This window comes from Rhineura floridana, chromosome 17 (genome assembly GCF_030035675.1).
Source record: "Rhineura floridana isolate rRhiFlo1 chromosome 17, rRhiFlo1.hap2, whole genome shotgun sequence".
In the NCBI taxonomy this organism is placed as follows: Eukaryota; Metazoa; Chordata; class Lepidosauria; order Squamata; family Rhineuridae; genus Rhineura; species Rhineura floridana.
The window spans coordinates 27,037,481-27,062,427 of NC_084496.1; the positions used below are offsets into that span (position 1 = coordinate 27,037,481).

The 24,947-nt window shown below is 46.3% G+C and overlaps 2 protein-coding genes across 8 annotated transcripts in view; both read right to left on the reverse strand.

Moving 5' to 3' along the window:
- TMEM184A (transmembrane protein 184A) overlaps window positions 1–4,802 on the reverse strand; it is a 32,329-nt gene extending 27,527 nt beyond the window's left edge. For 2 of the 3 annotated variants that reach the window (XM_061599417.1, XM_061599416.1), the window contains exon 1: window positions 4,508–4,802. The gene's annotated coding sequence lies outside the window, so the exon portion shown is untranslated. The remainder of the gene's footprint in view (window positions 1–4,507) is intronic. The other variant, XM_061599418.1, reaches the window with a different exon arrangement.
- Window positions 4,803–16,997: 12,195 nt separating this feature from the next.
- Window positions 16,998–24,145, reverse strand: PSMG3 (proteasome assembly chaperone 3). 5 transcript variants are annotated; one of them, XM_061599778.1, is made up of 5 exons: window positions 23,766–24,145; window positions 21,069–21,146; window positions 20,288–20,348; window positions 19,234–19,464; window positions 16,998–17,457 (listed from the first exon to the last, which is right to left on the reverse strand). In XM_061599778.1, the coding sequence occupies exons 4-5, from the start codon at window positions 19,447–19,449 to the stop codon at window positions 17,305–17,307; spliced, it is 369 nt and encodes a 122-aa protein (XP_061455762.1). In that variant the 5' UTR covers window positions 19,450–19,464; window positions 20,288–20,348; window positions 21,069–21,146; window positions 23,766–24,145; the 3' UTR covers window positions 16,998–17,304. The 5 variants fall into 5 exon arrangements, with proteins under 5 accessions (XP_061455762.1, XP_061455763.1, XP_061455761.1 ...); XM_061599779.1 differs by lacking the exon at window positions 20,288–20,348 and having other exon boundaries at window positions 23,863–24,143; XM_061599777.1 differs by lacking the exon at window positions 20,288–20,348 and having other exon boundaries at window positions 23,766–24,143.
- Between the last annotated feature and the right edge of the window lie 802 nt (window positions 24,146–24,947).

The following is a 24,947-nucleotide window of genomic DNA, read 5'->3' on the forward strand; positions in this document are numbered from 1 at the left end:
AGGTTCAATCCCAGGGATCTCTAGGCAGGACTGAGAAAGGACTCCTGTCTGAAAACCCGCAGGGCCGCTACCCGTCAACTCTCATCCTTCCTGACCGTTGGGCCATGCTGGCTGGAACTGATGGGAGTTTGGGACCCAGCAACATCTGGAGGACACCAAGTTGGCCATGCCCAGTGCAGACAGGACTGAGTTTGATGGACCAATGATCTGATGTGGTGTTAGTTGCTCTCCTAATCTCAGGGGCACACTGCCGTTTGAGAAACCTGTTTTGTTGCAAATAGACATCTGCAACGAAAACATGCGCTTAAGAATAAGAGAGCACATTGCCTGCATTTCCATGAACCTTACCCAGCAACATCATAGCTCAGAAGCAATCCAAGAGTAACCTTTTACCTACTGCTGCCTAGAACTAGGATAAACAAGCAAAGCATGTGGTCTTTGGCCACACCCTAAACCTCCGTTTGCTTTTAGCTAAGAGAGCGGCATGGAGCTAGACAGGTTCCCTCGTGCTAAGCTTTGTGTGCACTTTAGGTCCTGGTCCTGAGCAGGAACCTGATCTCAGGGCTCCATTGGTTAATCATTCCCTAGAATACTGACCTCACCGAGCTGCCATATCAAAACGGGGCCACCTCAAACCACAGTTCTCGTGTCCTGCATACGCAGAAGAGTCCCCAGTGCAATGGTTTGTTAATTATTTTTGAATTTTATGAAGTCCGAATGAACGGGAGAGGGGGCTCGCCAGAGAGCAAGATGGTCACAGAGCTTTGGGCACTGATCTCCTAGACAGGCCTAATTAAAAATGCAACCTTTCACTGCATCTCCCAAAGCCTCTGTTGCTGTTTGCACTGGGGAGGAAGGAGTTAATGAGCCCTTTTGCCTGCATCTCTGCTTACGCAGCTGTGAGAGGAACAACAGGCAGAGCCAGACTCACTGGCTCTTCAACCTTGGATTAGTGTAAAACAAGGCACCCAATATATATATATATATATATACCCATAATATAGTTGCTGCCTAGGGATAAGAGAGCTTGCAAGATACAGAATGGTTTTAATTGCGGGCTTTTGGGATCAGCCTGCTAAACCTTTTGTCCCTTTTGAGAGCGAAATTGTTAATGCTCATTTGCCAGATAAGAACCTAGGTCAGTGCTGGTTAACCTGAAGCCCTCCAGAATTATTTGTTTCTGAACTACAACTCCCACCATCGCTGGCCATTGCTAATAGGAGTTCTACATTCAGTGACATCTGGAGGGTCGCAGATTATCCGCCGCTGGCCTAGTTGACTAGCAGAGATAGAACACCCGCTTTGCCTGGACTCGCCAGTTCAAAGGATCAGGTAGGAGGCAATAGGAAAGGCTTTTTTCCATTCGAGATCTTGGAGACCTGCTGACAGAGTAGATAATGTGCTACATAGACCAATCATCTGCCTTGACTGAAGGCAACTTTGTCACTGAAGTTAAGAAACTGTGAATCGCACAGCTATCGCGGCTAGTACTGAAGGCAGGCCAATCACAGACAAACCGAGTCGCTATTTAAAGAACTCAGAGCACAGGCTGTGAACACAAATGTGCATATGTTAATTTATTTATTATTTTATTATTTATTAGATTTATATCCCACACTTCCTCCCAGTAGGAGCCTATTTAAATATATAGATGCAAATATAGGCCTTTGGGGCAAATTAAGTAAGAGGAGCATCTCTTAGCTGGCTTCTCACCAGTGTTGCACTTTGCAGAATGCCAGGGAGCCCCAGAAGCAAAGTTGATGGTTGTTTTTTTAAGGGGGGCAGGAGATCCAGGCCTCAGCGCAAAGGACTGAGGGCATGGACCCCCTGGGCTTCCCCTAACAATGCCAAGTCCAATATAACCTAATGCAGGGGTAATCAACATGGTGCCCTCCAGATGTTGCTGGATTACGATTCCCGTTATCCATGGCAACTGGCCACGCTGGCTGGGCCTGAGGGAAGTTGGAGTCCAACAACATTTGAAGGGTACCTGGCCTAGAGAAAGTTTAGGTGCCCCCTTCTGTAAGAGCCTGTGTGGGGTGGCGGTTAGAGTGTCGGACTGCGACCTGGGAGCCCTGGGTTCAAATCCCCGTTTGGCCATGAAGCTCACTGGGTCACCTTGGGCCAGTCACTTCCTCTCAGCCTAACCTACCTCACAGGGTTGTTGCGAGGATAAAATTGAGGGATAGAACCATGTTTGTACACCTCCTCAAGCAACTTGGAGGAAAGGTGGGATATAAATGTAGTAGTAATAATAAGGCCCCATTTAAAGCCACATTTCAGAGCATCAAGTTTGCTGTCTTAAAATCAGACTTCCTTGAAACAAATCTAGCTGAAATCAGTGGGCCTTTCTTACAAGTAAACCTAATAAGGACTGCAGTGCACAAACATATCTTTAGAAATAATCGCCACTAAAATTAAGGAGACTTTGTACATTTGGAATCAAGCCTCAAAACGTGCTTACTTGGAAGCAAATGTGATGTACTTTCAGGTACGTACATGTAGCTTTATAGCCCAAACCATATGTAATTTTCTCTGAATTAAGACCCTAAACCCTTTCCAGTGATTTTTTTCCCAAAGCATCTTCTGTACATCTTTTAGTTCAGACAATGTTGAAACACTTCTCCAGGGGACAAATTAATTTATTTCATTCCAGAAAAACTAAATATTTTATTAGAAAGCCTCGAAGTAGCAGCTGCAGTAAGATAACATATTCTTTATGTTCAGTCTGTGAATTAATCAACTACAAGCAGATGGTTAGCATATTAAAGGATGCTTAATAAGTTGTCCTTCAGTGGGACTTGTATATATATACAGATACTAGAACTCGGACCTAAAAGATCATTTAGCACACATTAACAACCTCTTTCCACACTTAAACTCTTCTGTTCATACAGCTTTATATAAAGCAGCTATTCCTTCCTGAATGGCAGGAACCTGGAAGATTTCTTAATTCAGAATGCTGGAATTCAGTAGAACACACCATGGAATATGGACTTCATAATTCTATGTAGCGCACTTACCTATGAGTAAGTGTCCTTTCGTTTTTAAACTCCAGTGTCTAACTTAATTCTCAGAACTGGGGAATTATATTCGGTGTTTACAAAAATATATATGCCCCACTTTTTTCTTGCGGGCACACCAGCTTCAAAATGCAAAAGTAAACAATGTCTACCATCAAAACAATGCAACTGCAAATTATTAAAAATAATTTCACCTTGCAATACCCAAGTTCTGTTCACATTACGATATTAAAAATAAATAAAAGCAGTACTATTTGTGGACTTTAAAAATGTGCATTCCCTTCCTGAATTCTCCAAGAACGATAAAAACACCAGGTATTTATGGACACACATAAATGGACACACTCTTCTACAGCCGAATCATAAAGCTCATTGCTTATGGATATATTATTATTATTTATTAAATGTATATCCTGCCCTTCCAGAAAGAGCAGCAAACAAAAACACTAAAACATTCTAAAACATCATAAAAACAGACATTAAAATATATTAAAACAAAACATCTTAAAAAGTAATTTCAACACAGACGCAGACTGGGATAAGGTCTCTACTTAAAAGGCTTATTGAAAGAAGGTCTTCAGTAGGCACCGAAAAGATAACAGAGATGGTGCCTGTCTAATATTTAAGGGGAGGGAATTCCAAAGCGCTGGTGCCAGAACACGAAAGGTCTGCTTCCTATGTTGTGCGGACCAGACCTCCTGATAAGACGGTATCTGCAGGAGGACCTCACCAGTAGAGAGTAGTGGTCGACTGGGTATATAAGGGGTAAGGTGATATTTCAGGTATCCCAGTCCCAAGCTGTATAGGGCTTTGTACACCAAAATCAGAACCTTGGACTTCGCCAGGTAGCAAATGGACAGCCGGTGCAATTCTTTCAGCAGCGGGGTGACATGTTGGCAACACCCTGCCCCAGTGAGCAGTCGCGCCTCTGCATTTTGCACCAGCTGCAGGTTACGGAGAAACAATCTATAGTAACAGCTAATGTAACCCGTATGGATTATTGGTTTGGCCCACTGGGCCAGGCTTGAAGCGCAGACAACATTTAGCGGTGGACAAACTGGAGAGCTCCAGAGTCCTAGACCAGAGATGCCAACCAGCCTGCTTCCTTTCTGTGTAGGTTGACAAGCGAGTTTGGGCGGAGAAGGTGCCAGGGCAGGGAAGACCAAGCCAAGAGGCCCCGCTAGGTGGGACCGACTGGAGCCCCAGAAACCGGTGTGCTCCTGGTTGTTCAGAGAGAGGGAGAGGAAACGCGCCCCGCTTGTCCCCCTCAACCAAACAAACCAACCCCCTCCCAGTTCTCAAAGGAACTTTGGAGCGCCTCGAAGGACCGCTGCGCAATTCAAAGTTTGGGCGAAAGGGGGGCAGCCCAGATTCCCCGTTTCTCCGCCGTCTTTCTTGGCCAGCGTCGGCAGAGCTCTCCCCAGGGCCGCTCCTCTTCCCTGGCCCAGGCGATCCCCCCGTCCCAAGCGCGTCCCCTGCCTCACCTGGCTCCGGCGTGGCGCGCACCCAGCCCAGCCTCAGGAAGCGCGACGGCGCTCTTCCAGGCCCGGCCGCTTCCTCCCTCTCGCCCCATCCGGCCCAGGAGAGCCCTCCCTCGGCAGGCGCTCTCCACCTGGCTTCCTCTCCCCAGGGACGGCTCCTCCCTCCAGCCCAGCGCCGGGCTCGGCTGTTTGCGCGTCTCCCTGGAAATGGCCCCGAAACGACGCCCGACACCTGGCCCCTGCCTAGGCGGCACCTGCTGCCGCACCTGTCGCAGGTGCGCGCGGAAAGGCCGGCTTTCCCGGGAGAGGGACTCGCTCAGGCGAGGAGGGTGCTGCCTGCCACATTTCCTGGATTTTGTAGATCCATTTGTTACAAAAAAAAGTAAAAGATTTTAAAAAGTAAACTCAATTTGTAATAGTAATTTGAATAAAATGTACTTTTAATATACCAAATGTGATTTTCTGCCAAACCAACTTGTACATAATTACATTTTATGTTCCTCAAGTAACAAAGTGACTTTCAATCTGTAAAAAGTGCTAATATTGCATTTTTTCAATTTTTCTGAAAATTTCCATTTTTTTTTTCTGGAAAAAAACGGGGAAAATTTTTTTCCCCCATGGCTTCAAAATGTCTGGAAATTTTACATCTCTAGGCTTACTTCACAGTAAATCTGCCTAGCATTAGGCTGAAGGAGTATCCCTTCCCCATTTTTCCAAGATATGTTTACTCTTGAGTTGCCAAATGCAGTTGTGCTTACTGCCTGGCCTGTGTAGGATTGCGTGCCCCAGCTTTGAAACCTATGTAAGTTTACTCAGAAGTAAGAGTCACAGAGTTTAATGGGGCTTGCTTCAAAGTAAGGGCCCATCGGATTGCAGCTTTATAACTCAAGTCTCTCTGTGTTTATTCAGACGTTAAATCCCACTTAGCTCAACAGGTCTTTCTATTAACAAGCCAGCATACTGGCTAGTCTGTTGGACTTAACACTGGGGAGACCTAGACTCAGATCCTTACTCAGCCACAAAGCTGGCCCTCTGACCTTACACCTGTCATTCTCTCTTAGCCTACCTTGCAGGGTTATTTGGATAACAAAGCAAAGGTGAGGCTGGATCACGTGTGCTGCCCAGAGCTCCTCAGAGGATGGGCTGAAACTGAAACAAACGGAAAGCATGCACAGGATTGCAGACCTGAGAGGTATTTTGTATCTCTGTAACTGGCCTGGCCATGGCAAGCTCCTGAATCTTTAACACTTACCAAAGAGCAGGCCGTTCAAGATACCAGGGCATAAAACAATGGTGGAGAAACTGCAGACCTCTACATATTTGTTGAACTCCAACTCCAAACAGCCCCAGGCTGACAATGGTCAGGAATTATGGGAGATGTAGGCCAACATAAAAGAGAATTGCCTCTCAGGACCAGCTCAAACATCCACATAATCTAAAACCTGGTTTCCAACAGCAGACAGCCAAATGCTCCTGGAGAAACAAAAAGCAACATCCCTCCCGTTGTGTGTCCCTACCATGCGATGCTCAAAGGTATACTGCCTCTGGACAGGGAGGGTTTAATGTAATGCATTTGCATCCTACCTTTCCTCCAAGGAGCTCAAGGCAGCGTATGCAGTTCCTCTTCCTCCATTTTATCCTCGCAACATCCCTTGGAGGTAAGTGAGGCTGAGATATAATGAGTGACCCAAGGCCATCCACTGATCTTCATGGTTGTGGGTATTTGAACCCAGATTTCCTTGGCCTTAGCTCAACACTCTTAACCACTACAGCACAATTGTAGCTCTCGGGTTTAATAGTTATTATAGGCCTAGCCTTCGTGAATTTGGCTGTCCAATAGTTGAAAGCCATCCTTTGAATCTTGTCAGCGAGTTCCACAAGTCAATTTTGTGCCATGTCAAGTAGTATTTCTTTTTATCTGTCCTGTTCCTACCACAAATCAACTTCTTTGGTCGACCCCCGAGTTCCAGGGTTGTGCGGGAGGAAGAACCATTTGGGAACAAAGGAATCTGGCTTACACAGAGTCAGACCATTGGTCCATCTTGCTCAGTAGTTACTAGCACTGACTGGCAGCGACTCTACAGTGATTCAGACCTGGAGATTGAACTGGGGAACCTTCTGCACACAAAGCAGATGCTCTACCATTCAGCTATCACTCTCCCCCACCATTCATAATTTTTATGCCTTTATCACGTCTCCCATAGACTGCTGGCAGCTGGCATGGACCATTATGATGGAGCACTAGACTAAGAATGCAATCTGTTTGCTGTTATTTACTTCCTAATGCCTTCAGTTTCCCACTGTTGTTCATGACTTGCGTCTTCCTTCCTCCTGCTTTCAAAAGAAGCCAGACTTGCTTGTTCCAGTTTGCTACATTTTCCCTTTGTATGGATGATGACATATTCTTCTTGGGAAAGGGGTAAGCACATGTCACACCTACCTACTGGCACCCGGCGCCTGATCAAGCTGATTTGGTGAAAACATTATCCAAACAAATCGCATCACTCCCATTGTATCTGGATCCCAAAGAATCCACATTCTTTTCAAAAATTATTATTATTATTATTATTTATTAAACTTATATAAGTGTGTAGCCCTCATTTTCAGAGATCTGTCGGCCAATTAAAGATTTGTGAATGTGGTTCTTAATTGATTATCCAGTTAAATAGATTTGCATATGATTGAATCATCATCACTGGAAGACAGCTTTGTTCTGAAGTGTGAGGCAAGCAAAAGAAGCTACTTACTGCCTATCCACCATAGTTTGCTTGCTAGTTCCTACACTAAAGCTAGATCTGCTCTGCAAATGTCTCCTCAAAATCCCCTCCAGTGAATTCTGAAGTTGTTGTTTTTTTTCATCATCAATGAAATGGAAATGGACAGCCTTCAAGTCGATTCCGACTTACGGCGACCCTCTGAATAGGGTTTTCATGGTAATCAGAGGGGGTTTCCCATTGCCTTCCTCTGAGGCTGAGAGGCAGTGACTGGCCCAAGGTCACCCAGTGAGCTTCATGGCTGTGTGGGGATTCGAACCCTGATCTCCCAGATTGTAGTCCAACACCTTAACCACTACACCACACTGGCTGTCTAATATAATAATAATTCTTTCATTTATAAATATATTTGTATATTGATATTTCATTTTAAAACATCAAAGCGGTTTACAAGTTAAAAAGAAAATGAAAAAAAACCCATGCAGTGAAAACATTAAAAATGCAGTAAAAAGATAATAAAATAATAAAATTTTATTTTTAGGCCGCCTATCTGGCTGAGCGAACAGCCACTCTAGGCGGCGTACATAATTAATTTTAAAATACAGTTATAAAATACACAAATAAATACAATTATCACATATTCAGTTTACCCCCATCTGTACACTATAAAACTAAAATTAACTAGGGGTTCTATATGCCCGCTGAAATAGCCATGTTTTTAGTCCTTTACGGAAACCTACCAAGGAAGGGACATGGCGTAGATTGTATGGCAGTGAGTTCCAGAGGGTGGGGGCCACAACCGAGAATGCCCTCTCTCTGGTCCGCACCAGTCTAGCTGTTTTAACTGGTGGGACCGAGAGAAGGTCTTGGGAGGCTGATCTCGTCAGGCGGCATACTTGGTGATGCTGGAGGCGCTCCTTTAGATACACTGGACCGAAACCGTGTAGGGCTTTAAAGGTTAATACCAACACCTTGAATTGGGTTCGGTAAACAACTGGTAACCAGTGTAGATCTTCAAGTACCGGGGTGATGTGATCCCGCCGGTGGCTATTTGTAATCAACCGTGCCGCCGCGTTCTGTACCAGCTGTAATTTCCGGACCGTCTTCAAGGGTAGCCCCACGTAGAGCGTATTACAGTAGTCTAAGCTAGAGGAGACCAGTGCATGCACTACCCGTGGGAGCAGATGAACCGGAAGATAGGGTCGCAACCTCTGTATCAGATGAAACTGATACCAAGCTGCCCGGCTCACTGCTGATACCTGAGCCTCCATGGACAGCTGGGAGTCAAGAATGACCCCGAGGCTGCGAACCTGGTCCTTTAGGGGCAAACTAACCCCATTCAGCACCAGGTCAATATCTCCTAATCTTCTCTTGTCTCCCACAAGCAGTACCTCGGTCTTGTCGGGGTTCAGTTTCAGCCTGTTGCCTCCCATCCATTCACTTACGGACTTCAGGCACTTGGAAATGGTCTCCACAGCCAACTCCGGTGAGGACTTGAATGAGACATAGAGCTGAGTGTCATCTGCATATTGGTGGCACTGCAACCCAAATCTCCTGATGATGGCCCCCAGCGGCTTTACATAGATATTAAATAGCATGGGAGAGAGGATAGAGCCCTGTGGCACACCACAATTAAGAGGCCAAGGGTCTGAAACCTCCTCCCCCACTGCTACTCATTGGTGCCTGTCAGAGAGATAGGATCGGAACCACTGCAGCACAGTGCCCCCAATTCCCAATCTCCAGGCGATCCAAAAGGATACCGTGGTCGACGGTATCAAAAGCCGCAGAGAGATCCAGGAGGATGAGGAATGAGTATTCACCCCTATCCAACGCCCTCCTCAAATCATCCACCAGGGCGACCAAGGCTGTTTCAGTTCCATGTCCAGTCCTGAAGCCCGACTGGAATGGATCTAAATAATCCGCTTCCTCCAAGTGTGTCTGTAGCTGTTTGGCCACCACGCGTTCGATCACCTTGCCCAGAAATGGTAAATTGGAGACTGGGCGGAAGTTATTCAAGTCTTGGGGATCCAAGGAGGACTTCTTTAAGATGGGTTTTATTACTGCCTCCTTGAGGGCAGATGGCAGTGCCCCTCTTCCAAGGAGGCATTTACCACCGCCTTGATCCCTTCGCTCAGTCTCTCTTTACAGCTCATAATGAGCCATGTGGGGCAAGGATCAAACAAACAGGTGGTCGGTCTCACAGTAGAGAGCACCTTGTCCACTTCCTCAGAGGGAAGAGGCTGAAACCGATCCCACCGGACCGGATCGCAACTGGCCGCCTCTGGCCCGCTTCCTGTGTCCACGGCGTACGGAATCGAACTCTTCAGACGATCAATTTTATCAGCAAAATGTTTTGCAAATGCGTCACAGGAGGCTTTAGAGTGCTCCAAGGGTTCCTGCGCAACTGGACCGACCAGGCTTCGGACCACTTGGAACAACCTCCTGGGACAACATTCTGCAGATGCAATAGAAGCAGCAAAGAACCCCCTCTTTGCTGCCTCTGTTGCCACTTGGTAGGCCGCTATTGCTACTCTAACCCGTCAACTATTGCAAAAAGACATTTCTTACCTGCCCTTCACCTGAAGGTCTCAGGATAGGTTAAAACACATTAAAACAATACAATTAAAACAATAGGCAACAATACCCCCTCCCATAACCCCGAGGCAGTAACTCCAAGCAACATATTGCAGTGAGGACACCAAAATCGATAACTGGGCTGTAAACGGTAAAGAGGGGGATCTCCAGTGAATTATTTACAAAACATTTTCTGAATATTTTGGCATTTTCAATATGGTTGATTCCAGTATTTGTTACACAACATCAGATGCAACTCACTGAATACTATTTGATGTCAGGACTTGCTTACATTACATTAGTACCTTCAGGTACTGTTGGACTACAACTCCTATCATCCCTGTTCATTGGCCATACTGTCTGGGGCTGATGGGATTTGGGGGTCTGTCAAAATCTGGAGCCCACAGGTTGCCCACCAGTGCAGTAGAAATATAATTAGAACGTGAAAAGGAGACAACTTAGAGAACAGGAGACAGAGAATTACATGATCTTAGCAAAGAGCAGAATAAATTAGCCAGCACAAGAATTCAGGGTAGAGGATATTGATGCCTGAACTGAAATCCTACCTGAATTCAAAATCTGATTTTTAAAATATATTTATATATATACAAACAGCAGATTTGGAATTTATGTGTTATACTTGGACTCTGTCTACCCTCCAAAGAGCTTATAACAGGGTACATATGTAACTAAGGTATAACAGTGAAGGCCAGGCTTGGGAAACCTTTGGCCCTGCTGATGTTTTTGGACTCCAACTTGTAACGCACGGGGCTGCACCCAGCACCACTGACTTCACTGGTTGGGGTAGATGTGAGTTGGAGTCTGACATGTGCAGAACCAAAGGTTCCCCAGGCCTGGTGTAGACAATGGTGTCTGGCATACTAAAACATAGCAAGTTTGAATGCATAAAGAAATACCAGATCTCAAACACAAAAATTGAATGCCAATATTGGAATATTATTATTAATAATAATAGTAATAATAATACAGCAGCTACATTTCAATTTTTGTGAAATTTTGTTTTAGCTCTGGCACATATGCATTGCACGACACACGTGTGGCTGATGTACACAGGTTTGAACCAGTATTGCAGACATACATTCCACGTGGGTGCGGTAAGATACAAAGTGGGCTACTAATTCCCTTGTTGAGCATGATCGTTGGATAATCTCAATGTTTTCCCTTGTCTTTGAAATTCGTAACAATTCTCCCACATCCAAAGAAGCAGATGTACAGATTGCCTTGCAGACTGGCAGATCGATGCGCCTGTTTTTATGTCTCACACATGTCTCCGTCTGAAGAACAACACTGCAAGGTGCAGTGATGGATGCTTAGGTACCAAATAATTCTTTCCCGGCATTCACTTGTCCAATTTGTAACTTACACTGGCACAATAAAACACCCGTTTAATTGACCGCATCTGGCTGCATCAGCTGCCTGAAAGAGGCTGCCAAATTTCAGGTCCCTCTGCAAACTGAGAAGGCAGGGTGACAACAGAAATTATGACTGCTACATCGTACAAGAAAGTTACAGGGTTTAATCTTCAGGGCAAGGTGCAATAGCCCTCTTCAGTGCCATGCATGGGGAAAACAGGATACAAATCAAATTCAGGTACAAGGATCAAGAGGCATCAGAACATAGTGGCTAGGGTTGCAATCCTAACCCCACTTACCTGGGAATAAACCCCATTGAATTCAACAGGACTAAGTGGACATGGTTAGGTCTGCATGCATGTTTAACTGGGAATAAGATAATCTGTGGGCCTTACTTCTGGGTTTTATTAAAAATTTTCTTCCTCTCAGGAGCCCAGAGCAGCAAATAAATGACAAGACGCTAAAAACATCTACAAAACATCTTAAAGACAAGTCCAACACAGATGCAGACTGTGATAAGGTCTCTGCTTAAAAGGCTTGTTGAAAGAGGAACGTCTTCAGTAGGCATCGAAACGATAACAGAGATGGTGCCTGTCTAATATTTAAGGGGAGGAAATTCCAAAGGGTAGGTGCCACAACACCAAAGGTCCACTTCTTATATTGTGCAGAACGGACCTTCCGATAAGATGGTATCTGCAGGAGGCTGGGTATATAAGGGGTAAGACGATCTTTCAGGTATTCTGGTCCCAGGCTTTATAGGACTTTATGCAGCAAAACCAACACCTTGAACTTCACTTGGTAGCTAAAGGGCAGCCAGTGCAATTCTTTCAGCAGCAGGGTAACATGTTGGCGATATCCTGCCCCAGTGAGCAGTTGCACTGCTGAATTTTGAATCACCTGCAGCTTCTGGATCAACCTGAAGGGCAGCCCCATATGGAGTGCATTACAGTAATCCAGCCTGGAGGTTACCAGTGCATGGACAACAGTAGTCAGGCTATCCCAGTCCAGAAACAGCTGCAGTTGTCTTACCAGCCAAAGCTGGTAAAAGACACTCCTGGCCACTGAGTCCACCTGGGCCTCTAGCGACGAAGATGGATCCAGGAGCACCCCCAAACTACAATCCTGCTCTTTCAGAGGGAGTAGGACCCCATCCAAAGCAGGCAGTTGACCAGATATCCAGACTTCGGAAGAAGAGAACAAGACATGAACTCACTAGCTGGCCTCCAGTGAGCTGCAGTACTTTGCCCAAGCATTTCAACATCACAGAATTGCTGTTGTAGGGTGTGGAAGCTTTCCCAGCCCAAGGGCTGCTTTCCTTCCTGGCACACTTCAGGGGGCTGCATGTAAAGGGTGGAGCAGGATGAGGCCAAAGTGGGTGGAACCACAGCAGGCAGACATACAGCACACACCACACCAAGTCTCCGCAATGGGCATGACGATCCGGGCACCTTCAGCTCTAGCAAACCCCCAGCCATCTCTGATTTCTAGAGACCTACAGCAGCAGGTGAGGAAACTGTGGGTCTCCCAAGCTCCCATCATCCTGCCCACCGGCCATCCTGGCTGCGGCTGGAGTCCAGTAACATCTGGAGGGCCACAGGTTCCTCACTCTTACCCTACAGCCTATTCCTTCTGGAGATGCTGCTACGTCGGGGAGGAACAGTCCAATTACCCGCAGACACTGGTTAGAGCAGCCTCTGCTCACCTGGTGCCCTCTAGATGATTTGGACTAACGCTCCCATCAGCCCCAGTCACTGAGAGTTGTCCTCTAAATCGTCTCGAGGGATCTGGGGGTGGGGCAGAGGCTGGCCCCCCGGTTCCAGGGCCCCTATTTCCTAGCTGGGGGTTAGTGCAACTGATTGCAATGTCCCTTCCAGCCCTTGCAACAGTTTGGAAAGGAAGACTAGACCCAGGAGAGGCTCCTCCCACTAAAGGAGGATTGGGCGCATACGCATAGCCCCACACCCAGAGCATCCGAGAGAAACAACTTCCATTAGCAGTAGGGGTCTCCAGCAGAAAAGCAGGCTTACTTGGGAGGGAAGGCAGGCCCTGTAGGCCAACAGGCAACCCACAGCCATGACAGAGGTGCCCCAGGTTTTCCAACGTGCCAAAGACTTTCAGCATCTTGTGCTTCCTATCGCACAACGTCCCTGCATGGTAGGTCATCATCACTATTCCCATTTCACAGATATGGAAACTGAGGGCAAGGCCACATGGCAAGCTCATGGGAGAGTTGGGTCTCGGAATCGTCTCCCAGAGGGGTCAGCTCTGTTCCTACTCCCACAGCATCCTAGGGATAAATACAGCCCGGTTCACTGAATGAAAAATATAAAAATAAAAGCGGGCTTTTAAAAGAAGTGGGGTAAGGATCTTGGAGGTGATATATCAAAGTATCTGGCAGCATTTTTGATCCAATTATATTATCACCATGCACCAATTTAACTCAAAATCACGCTAAGTCAGTTGCACATTGGCCCTTAATTCTATGGAAGATGAGCAAAGGTTTATGCTGCTGCAGAGCCTTCATGCTGAGGATACAACTCTACGTTTTAGGACCACAATCTCTCCACCAGTTTACACCTACCTGGACCCTTCAATCTTCATCTGCAACCCTCCTCTGGGTGCCTCCTCCGAGGGAGGTTTGGTGGGTGGTTACAAGAGAGAGGGCCTTTTCAGTGGTGGGTCCCTGCTTGTGGAATGCGGTCCCCAGCAAGGTCCTCCTGGTGCCATCATTAACATCCTTTCAATGCCATGTAAAAACTTCTCCCAGGGATTTGACGGATCATGATAGCTTTGCTGTCTATTAAGAGTATGCTTTTGCTGCCGTTTTATTGGGTTTGTTTTATAGGTTATTGTATGGCTTTATCGCAGTTTGTTTGTATGCTACTTTATGCCTTTAAATTGCTCTAAAACCCCTTATGTGTGAAGTGACTAATAAATTGAACAGTAGTAGTAGTAATAATGTCGCTGCAGATCTGCTAATAAATGGTGGCAGTGTTTGCACATATTATTATCATTAAATTTACATCGCACACCTTCCTCCAAAGGAGCCCGGGGTGGCAAACATGTCAGTACTAAAAACTTCTAAAAAACAGTTAAAAACTCCTAAAAGCAATAACCTACTCTCAGACTAATAATTTTAGGGTTGCCAGGGACAGCACTTTCAGCCATCAAATGCCTGAGTAAGCTGGTATGATTTTAAATTTCCCTTAATAGTGTGGGAGACTGACACACCTCACTAGGGAGGATATTCCACAAATGGGGGACCATCATCGAGAAGGCCCTGTCATGGGTCACCATCAACCAGACAATTCCTAAAATAGACACGTTGGAACCAAGACATTTGAAAAAAAATTATTGGAGTAACAAATGCTGGGCCAAGATGCATTATTCTGGGATGTCTGGAAGATTTGGGGACTAGGCAGGAAGCTTCCAGCACAATCCTCTATATCTACTCTGAAGTAAGCCATGTTGCTTAATGGGACCTACTCACAAGAAAGTGTGTATAGGAATGCAACTTTATTCGTTTTAAGGAGGGGAGAAGAAATTCAAGGTATTTGATACATTTTTCTAGCAGCGAGAAATTAACAGAAAAGATTGTCTACACACACGGACTGACACAATCACTTACCGAAGGCATCGGGATATTAAATTTTGCATCAATACCATGCATCATCTCTATGGATTTTAATGCTTGTCGTTAAGCTGGTCAGTTGACAAATGTAACAGAGGTAATATGTTATTATTGATTTAGTATGATAAAATTTATATTACAGAAATGAAATAAAATTGAGAAGGCTGGGGAATTTTCACTGGCGGCTTTATGAGTATTTTCAACAACCACAGAGAAGCTGCTGGAAGCCACAGATTATGATTGCCGCTTAGGAGCTGATGCAAGAGGGTGGGAGCAGACACAAACATCCATCAATGGCCTTGAAAGTTCAGTATGTGGAAAATGATACTACACCCATGGGGAGGGGGGGGAACAGGAATCTTAATTTGACAGCCTGTTTGCACTGCAATAAGCGTATTACATAGTAACAGTCAGCCAAGTACATTTCAAAAGAATGGTTTCTTCTTAATAACAATGGAAGTATATTATTTCCTCTATTTCCAGTGTTCAGACTGTGAGCGTCGTTCTTTGTGTCGCCAAATCACCACCACCCATGCACAAGAGAAAGAGAGGGAACCTTGGAGTTTGCAAAGGTACAATGTTAAAGGGGGGAAACCTAAAAACAATCCAAAGGGGACTGAGCATGCTCAGTGGCTCTGGAAAAGTGACTGACAGTTGTGGTGGGGATGGAGGCAGAAAACCAAGGAGGGGGAAGGAACAGAATAGAGTACACTGGAGAAAGGCATGGGCAGCTGGCTGGAATGCTGAACAAGGAGTACTTCACACTGCAACATTTTGTTGCAGGTCCCACTTGCCTTTTTAAAAACACCGTTCTCTGCCTTTAACTGTATTGGAGAGACAATTTCCCAGGCCAAATGTCCAGTAGAACCTCGCTATACTGCAACTCACTGTACCATGGATTCTGATATACTGATATGATAATGTCCCCAAGTACAATACTGTATACAGTACCGGTTTTTGTTTTAAAGTGGCACCTTATAATGTGTGGGTGCATCCCTTGTCCCCTGCACTATAACGATGTTCTTAAGATCTTAACAATGATCTTAAGGTGTTGGACTACGACCTGGGAGACCAGGGTTCGAATCCCCACATAGCCATGAAGCTCACTAGGTGACCTTGGGCCAGTCACTGCCTCTCAGCCTCACGAAAACCCTATTCATAGGGTCACCATAAGTCGGAATCGACTTGAGGGCAGTACATTTATTTATTTTTACTATACTAAAAATGACTGGTCAAGAAAGTATATCCTGACATATTAAAGTTTTCTTTCCCACTGGATTGTAAGCACGGCACTGTGTTGTTTAATTTTGATTGTTTCTTGAGTGTTAAGCTGGGATCCAAATTTACTTATAAATTTGCTCTTCCAAGGCTCGAAGCGGTGGGCAATTTGTAACATAAAATGTAAAACCATTGCCAAGCAGAATAAACAGAAATAAAAAGGAGCATAAGACAAGAAAACTAGCCACAGAACAAAAATAAAGTATCAACAAGAAGGGAGGAAAAGTGTTACAACTGCATCTAGGTCCCAGCAAAGATGTAGATTTTAATATCTTCCCTGGAAGAAGGTTCCAGAATATATGAGCCACTGCAGCAAATGTCTTGCTTCGAGCTGTCGCCATCCTTACTCGCTGCAAGGACAGAGCAGCAAGTTGGGCCAAGTGACCAGACCTCAAGGAGTTGCTTAAGCACACCAAAGGGTGTGCATGTAGACACTGCAATTTCCCTATTTCTCTGCCCCCTGGCCCACTGCAAAGCTCTTTGCCCTCTGTTGGAGGGTGTCCCTGAGGTTATTCTGGGCTTGCCTAGGTCTTTCCAAACAGGTGAGGCACAAGACAAGACCCATTTCAGCTGTTTGTAAGTAGTTTCAAATACATTGACATCAACCGGAGGGGTTGACAGAGCAATCTTATACACATTTACTCAGAAGTAAACCCCACTGCACTCAATGGAATATACTCCCAGGTTAAGTGTACATAGGATTGCGGCCCTAAGCACCATTTAGCTCTCCCGTTGAAATCAACAGTCCTTTTACAAATGCTTAACTTAAAAGTGCCCCCATGAAAAGCACAATTAAAGACTCCCTAGGAGAACAAGCTTGTTCAAATGAGCTCAGCCCTTAAGGGGAAAGAGAGCTCTGGAAGTCAAGGCCATTCAGACTTCTTCATCTTGAATGCTGTATACAGACTCAATGGAGTTTCAGAATGGATCTTTGGGGAGTTCATTTATTGAGATGCAGAATATACAGCCAGCTCGCTCATCATAGATCCACATTAGGAACTCAAGATGGTTTCTGTGTGAATTGCATGCATAAGTTTTGAGAGACTGGTGTCCTGGGTATTTGGTCTTCCATACTCGAAATTCCGTAATCAACCTGAAGAAAAAAAGAAGTCTCTCTATGGCAAAGGCACATCCAAAACAAGGCCTAGCTGAAAGGGCCAAATACCTCAAGTAAAGAAAGAGGATTAATCCAGGTGAGCCATCATCTCCCACACCGCTCGAGGCCCAGTCTCACCACACTCGGCACCGGCGGATCATGTCTTGCAGGGTACGGATCCCTTCAATGCTTCTGTCCTTCAAGGCTATTGCCAGGAGAACTGGCTTGTTTCCAGCTTCCTGAGAGACCGACATCACTAGATGCTTGGCACAGATGTGGACAAGAGGCTGAAAATCAAACAGACCATCCCTCAGATGAGGCATCTCCCAAACTTTGCCTCCCATGTCCTAGTGGTGGGGGCCCAGCCAATGTCCGACAGCAAGATCTGGGAGTTTCGCTAAGGCACAGGAAAACCTTACAAATCTTGTTAGAGAGAGAAGAGTCAACCTCTAGACCCGGATTTCTCTCACACACACAAACACACACCCCTAATTCCCCTAACTGATAAGTCATGGGCTATCAAGTGGGTGAAAGTCGTTTTGGACATGCTTGGAGGTACTCTCTTTTGTGTCGTCACTTCCCAGGCTCCAAGTCTGGTCTCTGGGGAAGGTTTTCCACAGAGATTGGGCCACACTGCAGTCAACCCAGACAAGGTGGTAAACCGGGTTTTTCTTTAAAAAACAACAACCCTGTGCTATGTCAGACACTTACAGCTGGAGGCTCAGTAGATAAACTGCTCACAAACAGTGAGGCAAACACACACACACACAAAACCCACAAGCTTCTCCCTGCACTTAGAAAACCAGCGTGTCAGGAACATAAGAACAGCTGTGCTAGATCAGGCCTAAGGCTCCTCCAGTCCAGCATCCTGTTCTCACAGTGGCCAAGCAGATGGCCATGGGAAGCCTACAAGCAGGCTTGGATAGAACCTTCCACCTTGACATGCTTATGTTCTACATGCATGGATTTCTTGGCATGCAGCCTGAAGTAGTACAATCCAAAAAATAGGATTACCATTTTGTCTGCTGGCTGTGAGAACCTGGCCTCAGTTAGCGCATAGGCCTTCTGTAGTATGGCTCCATGCCTATGGAAAGCTCTCCCAAGCCACTTGCTCACAGCTCCAGCTGTCATTCCCACCCTGACTGCAGTTAAATGGCGAGTTGGCATGAGTGACAGGATCTTTTCCCTTGTGGCACCGAGAATCTAGAAAGCACACCTGCACCCTCGCCCCACAGGGCCAGGAAGTTGACTGGATCTCATCACTGTTTGCTCTCTCACAGGCAGCTAAGCCAAAGACCTATCTGTTATCAACAGGCATCTCTGGGTACTGCTTTGTGAAGATCCAATTGCTGCCCTTTTAAACTTCCATGACTGAATTGTTTTAAGATTACATTTTCAGATGATTTCGGAGCCAGTTGCTCTGTGAGGAAGAGCAGCAAGACCATCTGTTCTGGGGGGAATGGTATCAACTGGGCTCTCGTGAGTCTATCTCCCACAGCAGGAGTGATGAGAAGGTGGCATTACAGGAAGGTCAGGCTGCCTGGCTATTTCTCAGGGACCCAACAAGCAGCCCATTTTCACCACAGCCGGTTGCTGTAATGGTAGTTAATGATTTGGCTCTTGTTTTCCTCTACCCTCCCCATCCTTTTTTCCTTTTGTGTCATATCTTTTTAGGCTGAAGGCCTGCGTGCAGGGATGAAGTGTTGTTTTCAAGCCACTCTAGGAGCCTTTCCAGCTGAACAACACTATCATCCTTTCGGCGCCAGGTTAAAACCTTTCTCTACTCCGAGGCATTTTAATTTTTTTGTTAATGATTGTAATGTTTGTAATTTGATTTTAGCCTTTGCTGTTTTTAGATTGTGAAATTTGATTTTAGACTGATGTTTTTGTATTATATTGTATTGTATCTATGTTCACCGCCCAGAGAGCTATTGCTAGTCGGGCGGTATATAAGTTTTAAAAAATAAATAAATAAACAAGCAACTAAACGAATAACTGTTCTAGTCACTGTATACAATTTCCACGATGTTTGCCAGTTTGCAAGTTCTGACGAAAGAACAAACCTCGTCTTTGCCAAGGAGTACTTTTGTGGTGAGCAAAGGTCTGCTGATGCCGTCAGCAACCACGCTGGGCTCCACCGAGACAAGGGTCCCCATCTTCCGATACTGGGTCACCACTACCAGGATTGTATTTGCAAAGGCCGTGCACACCACCTCAGTTGGGATGCCTTGCACCACCTCCTCGGCCTGCTTTGAGTCCAGGATGGGTTTTGCAGCCATCGCGACAGCTTTTAACTGACGAAAACAAACAGAAACGCCCATCAAAGACTGACTGTTATTCCCTTTCAACCAATCAACTAGCAGAGAACAGTCATAATATCCAGAATTAGAGGGCCACAGAATCCCCACCCTGGGATAGATGGACAAAGCTTCTGCTCCAGTACAGAGCAACTTTTTATGTTCTTATGTTGCTAGCACATGGCACATGAAACCATAGTGGAATAATAATAATTATAATTATTATCCACTTCTCACCTGGAATGTGGATCCCGAGGCGGATTACGTAGGTTTAAAAATACAAAGCATTTGTATACAAATACAAAGATTTAAAAGCACAAAAACATACACCATACATAAACAAATCCATAAAATATCAGTATACTGGCACAAAGGGTAGAAATTTAACCAAATGCTTGTATAGAAAGATGGGTCTTCAGCAGCCATGTAAAAATGGGAAGAGAGGGGGCTGATCTTACCTCACAGGGGAGGGCATTCCACAGTCTAGGGGCCATGACAGGGAAGGCTCTGTTGTGAGTTTAGCCAATTGGGATTCAGGTATAATAGGCACTTGCAACAGGCCCTCTTCCCTGGCTGTCGTGCCACGGGCATGACTAAAGAAGGGAAGGTAGGCAGGCAGATACCTAGGTCCCAGTCCGTTTAGGCAGTCAGCCATAGCCATAGCCATAGCCTCCAATCATGTGATTAAGGAGTGGAACATGGAGAAGCCGGTATAGCAATCAGAGTGTCAGACTGGGACCTGGGAGACCAGGGTTCAAATCTCCACTCAGCCATGAAGCTCACTGGAGCCACTCACTCGCCCTCTCTCAGCCTAACCTACCTCAAAGGATTGTTGTGAGGATGAAATGGGGAGGGGGCGGCCCACGAACCACCTTGAGCTCCTTGGAGGAAAAGTGGGATATAAGTTATACATACAGCTCAGGAGCGGATAAAAGCGTAACTCCATAAACAGAATCAAAAGACCTTTTTTATCTTATTCATTGTAATTGCAAATCATACTTTGCAAATTAATTTTGCTTAGTTCTGTTCATTCTTTTCTTATTCTTGTTTTTTTTCTTTTCCTTTAAAAAAAACAACCACCCTAATTTGTTCTAGTTGGATTTCAACAAACTGCAATCTTGAAATAATAACAGAATACGGTTAAAAAATAGAAATAAAGCGTGTGCTACATCCACCAAGAGGAGACTGCCAAAAATGGAATCCCCCGTGACAAATGAACCCCCCCCCCCACTTCAATCTGGAAGTCCTTGCATGGGGCAAGGTCATCATGAACTGTCATGTTCCACTCCACAATCCTGACAAGCACAAGGAGGGCTCCAAAACTCACATTCTGTTGCTCAGCCAGAGGCAGCCAATGGGGCATCCTTCTGATGCTGTCGGACTCCAAACTCCCGACAGCCCCAGCCAGCATGGTCAATGCACAGGGATGATGGGAGCTGTAGTCCAGCAACATCCGGAGGGCACCACGTTGGCTATTCCCTTCATGGTTAAATACTTCCAAATATGATTTAAGGGGCAGGGTAGGGACTCAGTTGGTATGGCAAGGCTTTTTTTTTTAAATGGCAGAGGAGCCACGTCCCATCTAAGAATGGCAACCTTACCTGGAGTTGGGAGTAATCAGGAAGAGGTCCACCTCCTTAATTTCTTCCCCTTATGCAGCTGTTAAAGACACAAAAACTCTGAAGGAAAACAAATAGGATAAGTTTAGAGGAAGCAGCCCTTTGCTTAAATGCAGAGATAACACACAGCTCTCTCTCTCTCTCTCTCTGCGTACTGACTTGCAATGCAACTGGATTTATAGGACGATATCCCTTCCCACAATTCAGATGTGTGTCTCCACTACAGATGGGTAAGAAATTTGATTCAGTTCGCATTGCAAGCCTAATCTATCAACTTTGCACTTTCCGAAACAATGAGAACTGAACGCAGCCAGTCTCCAAAATTCACACTTACTCATTTTTTCCCAGTGCCGTTCGTCAACCAAGCAATGTTTAGAAAAATTCACATTTATTTTATTATTTATTTATTTATTAAATTTGTACCCTTCCTCCCAGAAGGGAAAGTGTGCAAAAAAAATTATACCAGTGAAAATAACATTAATGAATTATATGACGAGAAAGTGCTTGCAAAAATGTGCACTTTAGTCAAATCTGATTACGACGATGTGTTTATTAGGAGAAACTCATGTGGAAAGGCTGGAGAATTTTCATGAAAAAAATCACAAATTACAAAAATCACAAATTGCTGCAGAAATGTGGAGAACTGTACTTAAGATTGGGAAAATGACAGATATTTGGTCTCCACACATGAGTGCACAAGGAATGTGGTGCATGCATGCAAGATGAGTATCTGGGCATGCACAGAGTGCTTAAGGACATAAAAAGACCCTGGCTGCTGGATCAAGCCAAAGGCCCACCTAGTCCAACACCCTGTTATCTGCAGTCTAACAGAAGCCCATGGGAAGTCCGCAAGCAGGACCTGAGTGCAACCGCACTCTCCCCACCTGGAACTTGTCCAATCCTCTTTTCAAGCCTTCCAAGTGGGCGGCTGTCTGCCTCCTGTGCAGGAGTGCAGTCATCCAGAGTCTTGGGTGTGTGTATCAATCAATCAATCATCATTTACTACAATCAATGACCAGCACTATAAAATGTAAAAACAGTAAAACAATAAAACATATCCGTATTATACAGAGGAGGAAACAAGGGCAGCAGCCTGAGATAATATGGTACTAATGGTGTTGAATTAAGGCATCCATGTCTCCAGGATCTTACAAGCCAATCAGCATGTTAGCCACCAAGAAGAGTCTTCTCACATGCTTCCTTGTCTCTTCCTGCTGATTGCAGCCAATCAGAATTAAAGGAGGTGAGTCAGCTATGGAGAAGGCCCTTCTCAATAGTTAACACACTCCCCTTTCACACTTATCGTCTCCTAGGGACGTGTTGTTGTTGTGGGAGAAGGCATTAACAAGGATCTCATTCTCAACCCAGCAGCAATAAAAAGGGGGGAGGGGAGTGGCTGTGACTATCATGAAGGGACACTAGTGCTCCTGTGCAAGCGAATTCCATCCTTTAACCATGCATTGCATGAAGGAAGTACTTTCGTTTGGCGGCCCTGAATCTCCCAACATTCAACTTAATTGGATGTCTCCGAGTTCTGATGTTATGAGAGAGGGAGAAAAACATGTCTCTATCCAATTTCTGCACGCCATACATAATTTTATATGCCTCTATCATGTCCCCCGACCTGCACTCACCTTTTTTCTCAACCATAAAGCCCCAATCCATGGCAGGACAACTATACATTTCAAACCGACAAGACTGACAAAAACCCAACAACCGCCATGTACCTCTGCACCTGTTCCCCTTCTACCTTCAACAGTGGCCTCTTTGGAGGCACAGGAGCCTTGAAACGTGAAGGCAGCAAAGCGCACAGATCTGTGCGCAGTACGCCTTGCAGTGCGGACTTGGTTTGCGGGCCATGATTCCATCCCAGAATTCACGGTAAGGGCCAGGCGGGAAGAGCCTCTCTGTGGATCTGCCAGAGAGCATGTGCGGAGCTGGGAGGCACAGGACTTCACCTGTGGAACTTCTTCCTCCAGTGCAGCTTTTCAAGAATGGCACAGGAGTTTTTAAATACAAAGGCAGCAGAGAGGCATCACCACCCAGCGCTTGCAATACGTGAGATTTTTTTCCCCAGACAGAGGACCTTATTCTCTTGTGGAGAACCCTCGTGGTGGTGCTGATGGGGGCATGTGCTGGTGGGGGCATGTGGTGGTGGGGCATGGAGCCAACACTCTCTCTCTCTCCATCCTGCATGCAGGCAAGGAACAGAAGCGATCCCAATTCAAGAGTCACTTTCCAGCCAAGCAAAAGGACTCCCAGTGGGTGCAGAGCAAGGCCCGTAAGGGGCGTCGCCTGGGGAGCGTGCAAAGGGCAGAACAGAAAGGCCTGAAGGGCCGCACTCGGTCCCGGGCCTGAGGCTCCCCGCTCCTGGTTTACTTGCTCCTTCCCAGAATTCAGGCCGCCGACGGTGACAGGGCTCTGAGCTTATCTTCGAGCGCGCGCGCTTCCACGCCGCCTCTGGAAGAAAGCCGCGCTCCTCATGCACCCAGCAGGGCTTGCTCGCAAAGCGCGGTTTGCATCGCAATACGGTGCGGTGCAATGCAGTGCGGATCTTTCTTATGTTGTTTTTGCAGGAAGTAATGCCCGCCTAGATCTCTTTTTTTGGGGGGGGCAGAACACCCCTCGCCCCGATTGCCTCTAGAGAACGAGAGGGATCGAGAGCGCCCAGCAGCCTACCCGTGCAGCTCGGCCTCGTCCTCTCGATCCGCTGCGCAGGGCTGAGCTGGAAGGAAGCGAGACGCAGCCCGCTCCGCCTCCGGCCCGAGCCACTCACCCCACGCCAGCCAGCCTTCCACTCGGCCTCTTCCTTCCCGGCAGCCTCTCCAGCGCCGCCCCCTGGAGCCGCTGCCGCCGCTGCGGATCACTTTCCCCCTCCCCTCTCTTTTGCCTGGGCGGAGCCGCAGCCGAGGAGGAAGCACCGACGAACGAGAGGGCCTCTGAGCGTCTCCAGAACGACTCCTCTCCCTCCTCTGGGCCGCTCATCAGGGCCTTCAGTCTGTTGAAATGCCTGCAGCGCGCTCGGCTTGACTTAGCCGGGAGGATGGAAAGCTGCCTCGGTTGAACTTCTGCCTGATGAGCAGCTGTTAAAAGCACAGGAGGAGCCAAGGCATAAGTAAATAAAGAGAGGGGGGCGACTCTCGTTGTGATAGGGCAGCTGGCGTAGCGCACTTTCCAGAGTATAAGAGGAGGGAGGGCTGTGCCCGGAGGAGCCTACAGCGACTCTAAAACTTAAAGACAAGGGAGACAGCAGACGAAGCGGAAGCAGAGCTAAACAGAGGAAGAATGACTTTTATTTATTTATTGGAGTTCTGCCCTGCTGTTAGGGCCCCAAGATAACTTGCATGGAAATAACAACAACAACGATAATAACAATAATAAACCATTTCATGGGGGGGCTGCTTCCACCCCTTCAGACGTCTGGCATGTAAAACCCCATTTCCAGCTCTCGGCTGGGTCGCTGCAGCTTTTCCTACCCACCCTGCCTCCCACCGTGCCTTTTGTGCCCACCCTTGTTACCCCCTGTTTTTAGATGGGGGTATTAAAATTGTGGTGAGTCAGTAGGAGGTGCTCAGGGGGTTCAGTACATCAGCGGCCCCCTGATTTTTCCACCACAAACCACTTGAAAATGGCTGAGGGTCTTGGTGGACCCCTTAAGGATTTTTCTGCCTGTTGTATCAACTCTAAGGTACTGTCTAGAAGTGATTTTTACTTGTATTTTTACAGACAGGCCATGGACCAGCTGAATGAAGCTTGAGGGCCGCTGGTGGTCCGTGGACCACAGTTTGGGAACCCCTGCTTAAGTCTTCCATCAGGAATGGCGAGCCTGCAGTCCTCAAGGTGCTCTGGAACTACAGCTCC

Bases quoted from the DNA above. Each gene is read 5' to 3' on its own strand.
- PSMG3 (XM_061599778.1), bottom strand. From the start codon at position 19,449: ATGGCTGCAAAACCCATCCTGGACTCAAAGCAGGCCGAGGAGGTGGTG. The intron at 17,458-19,233 runs GTTTGTTCTTTC...TTTGATTTTCAG, and splicing joins TACTCCTTGGCAAAGACGAG to CCTCTTGTCCACATCTGTGC.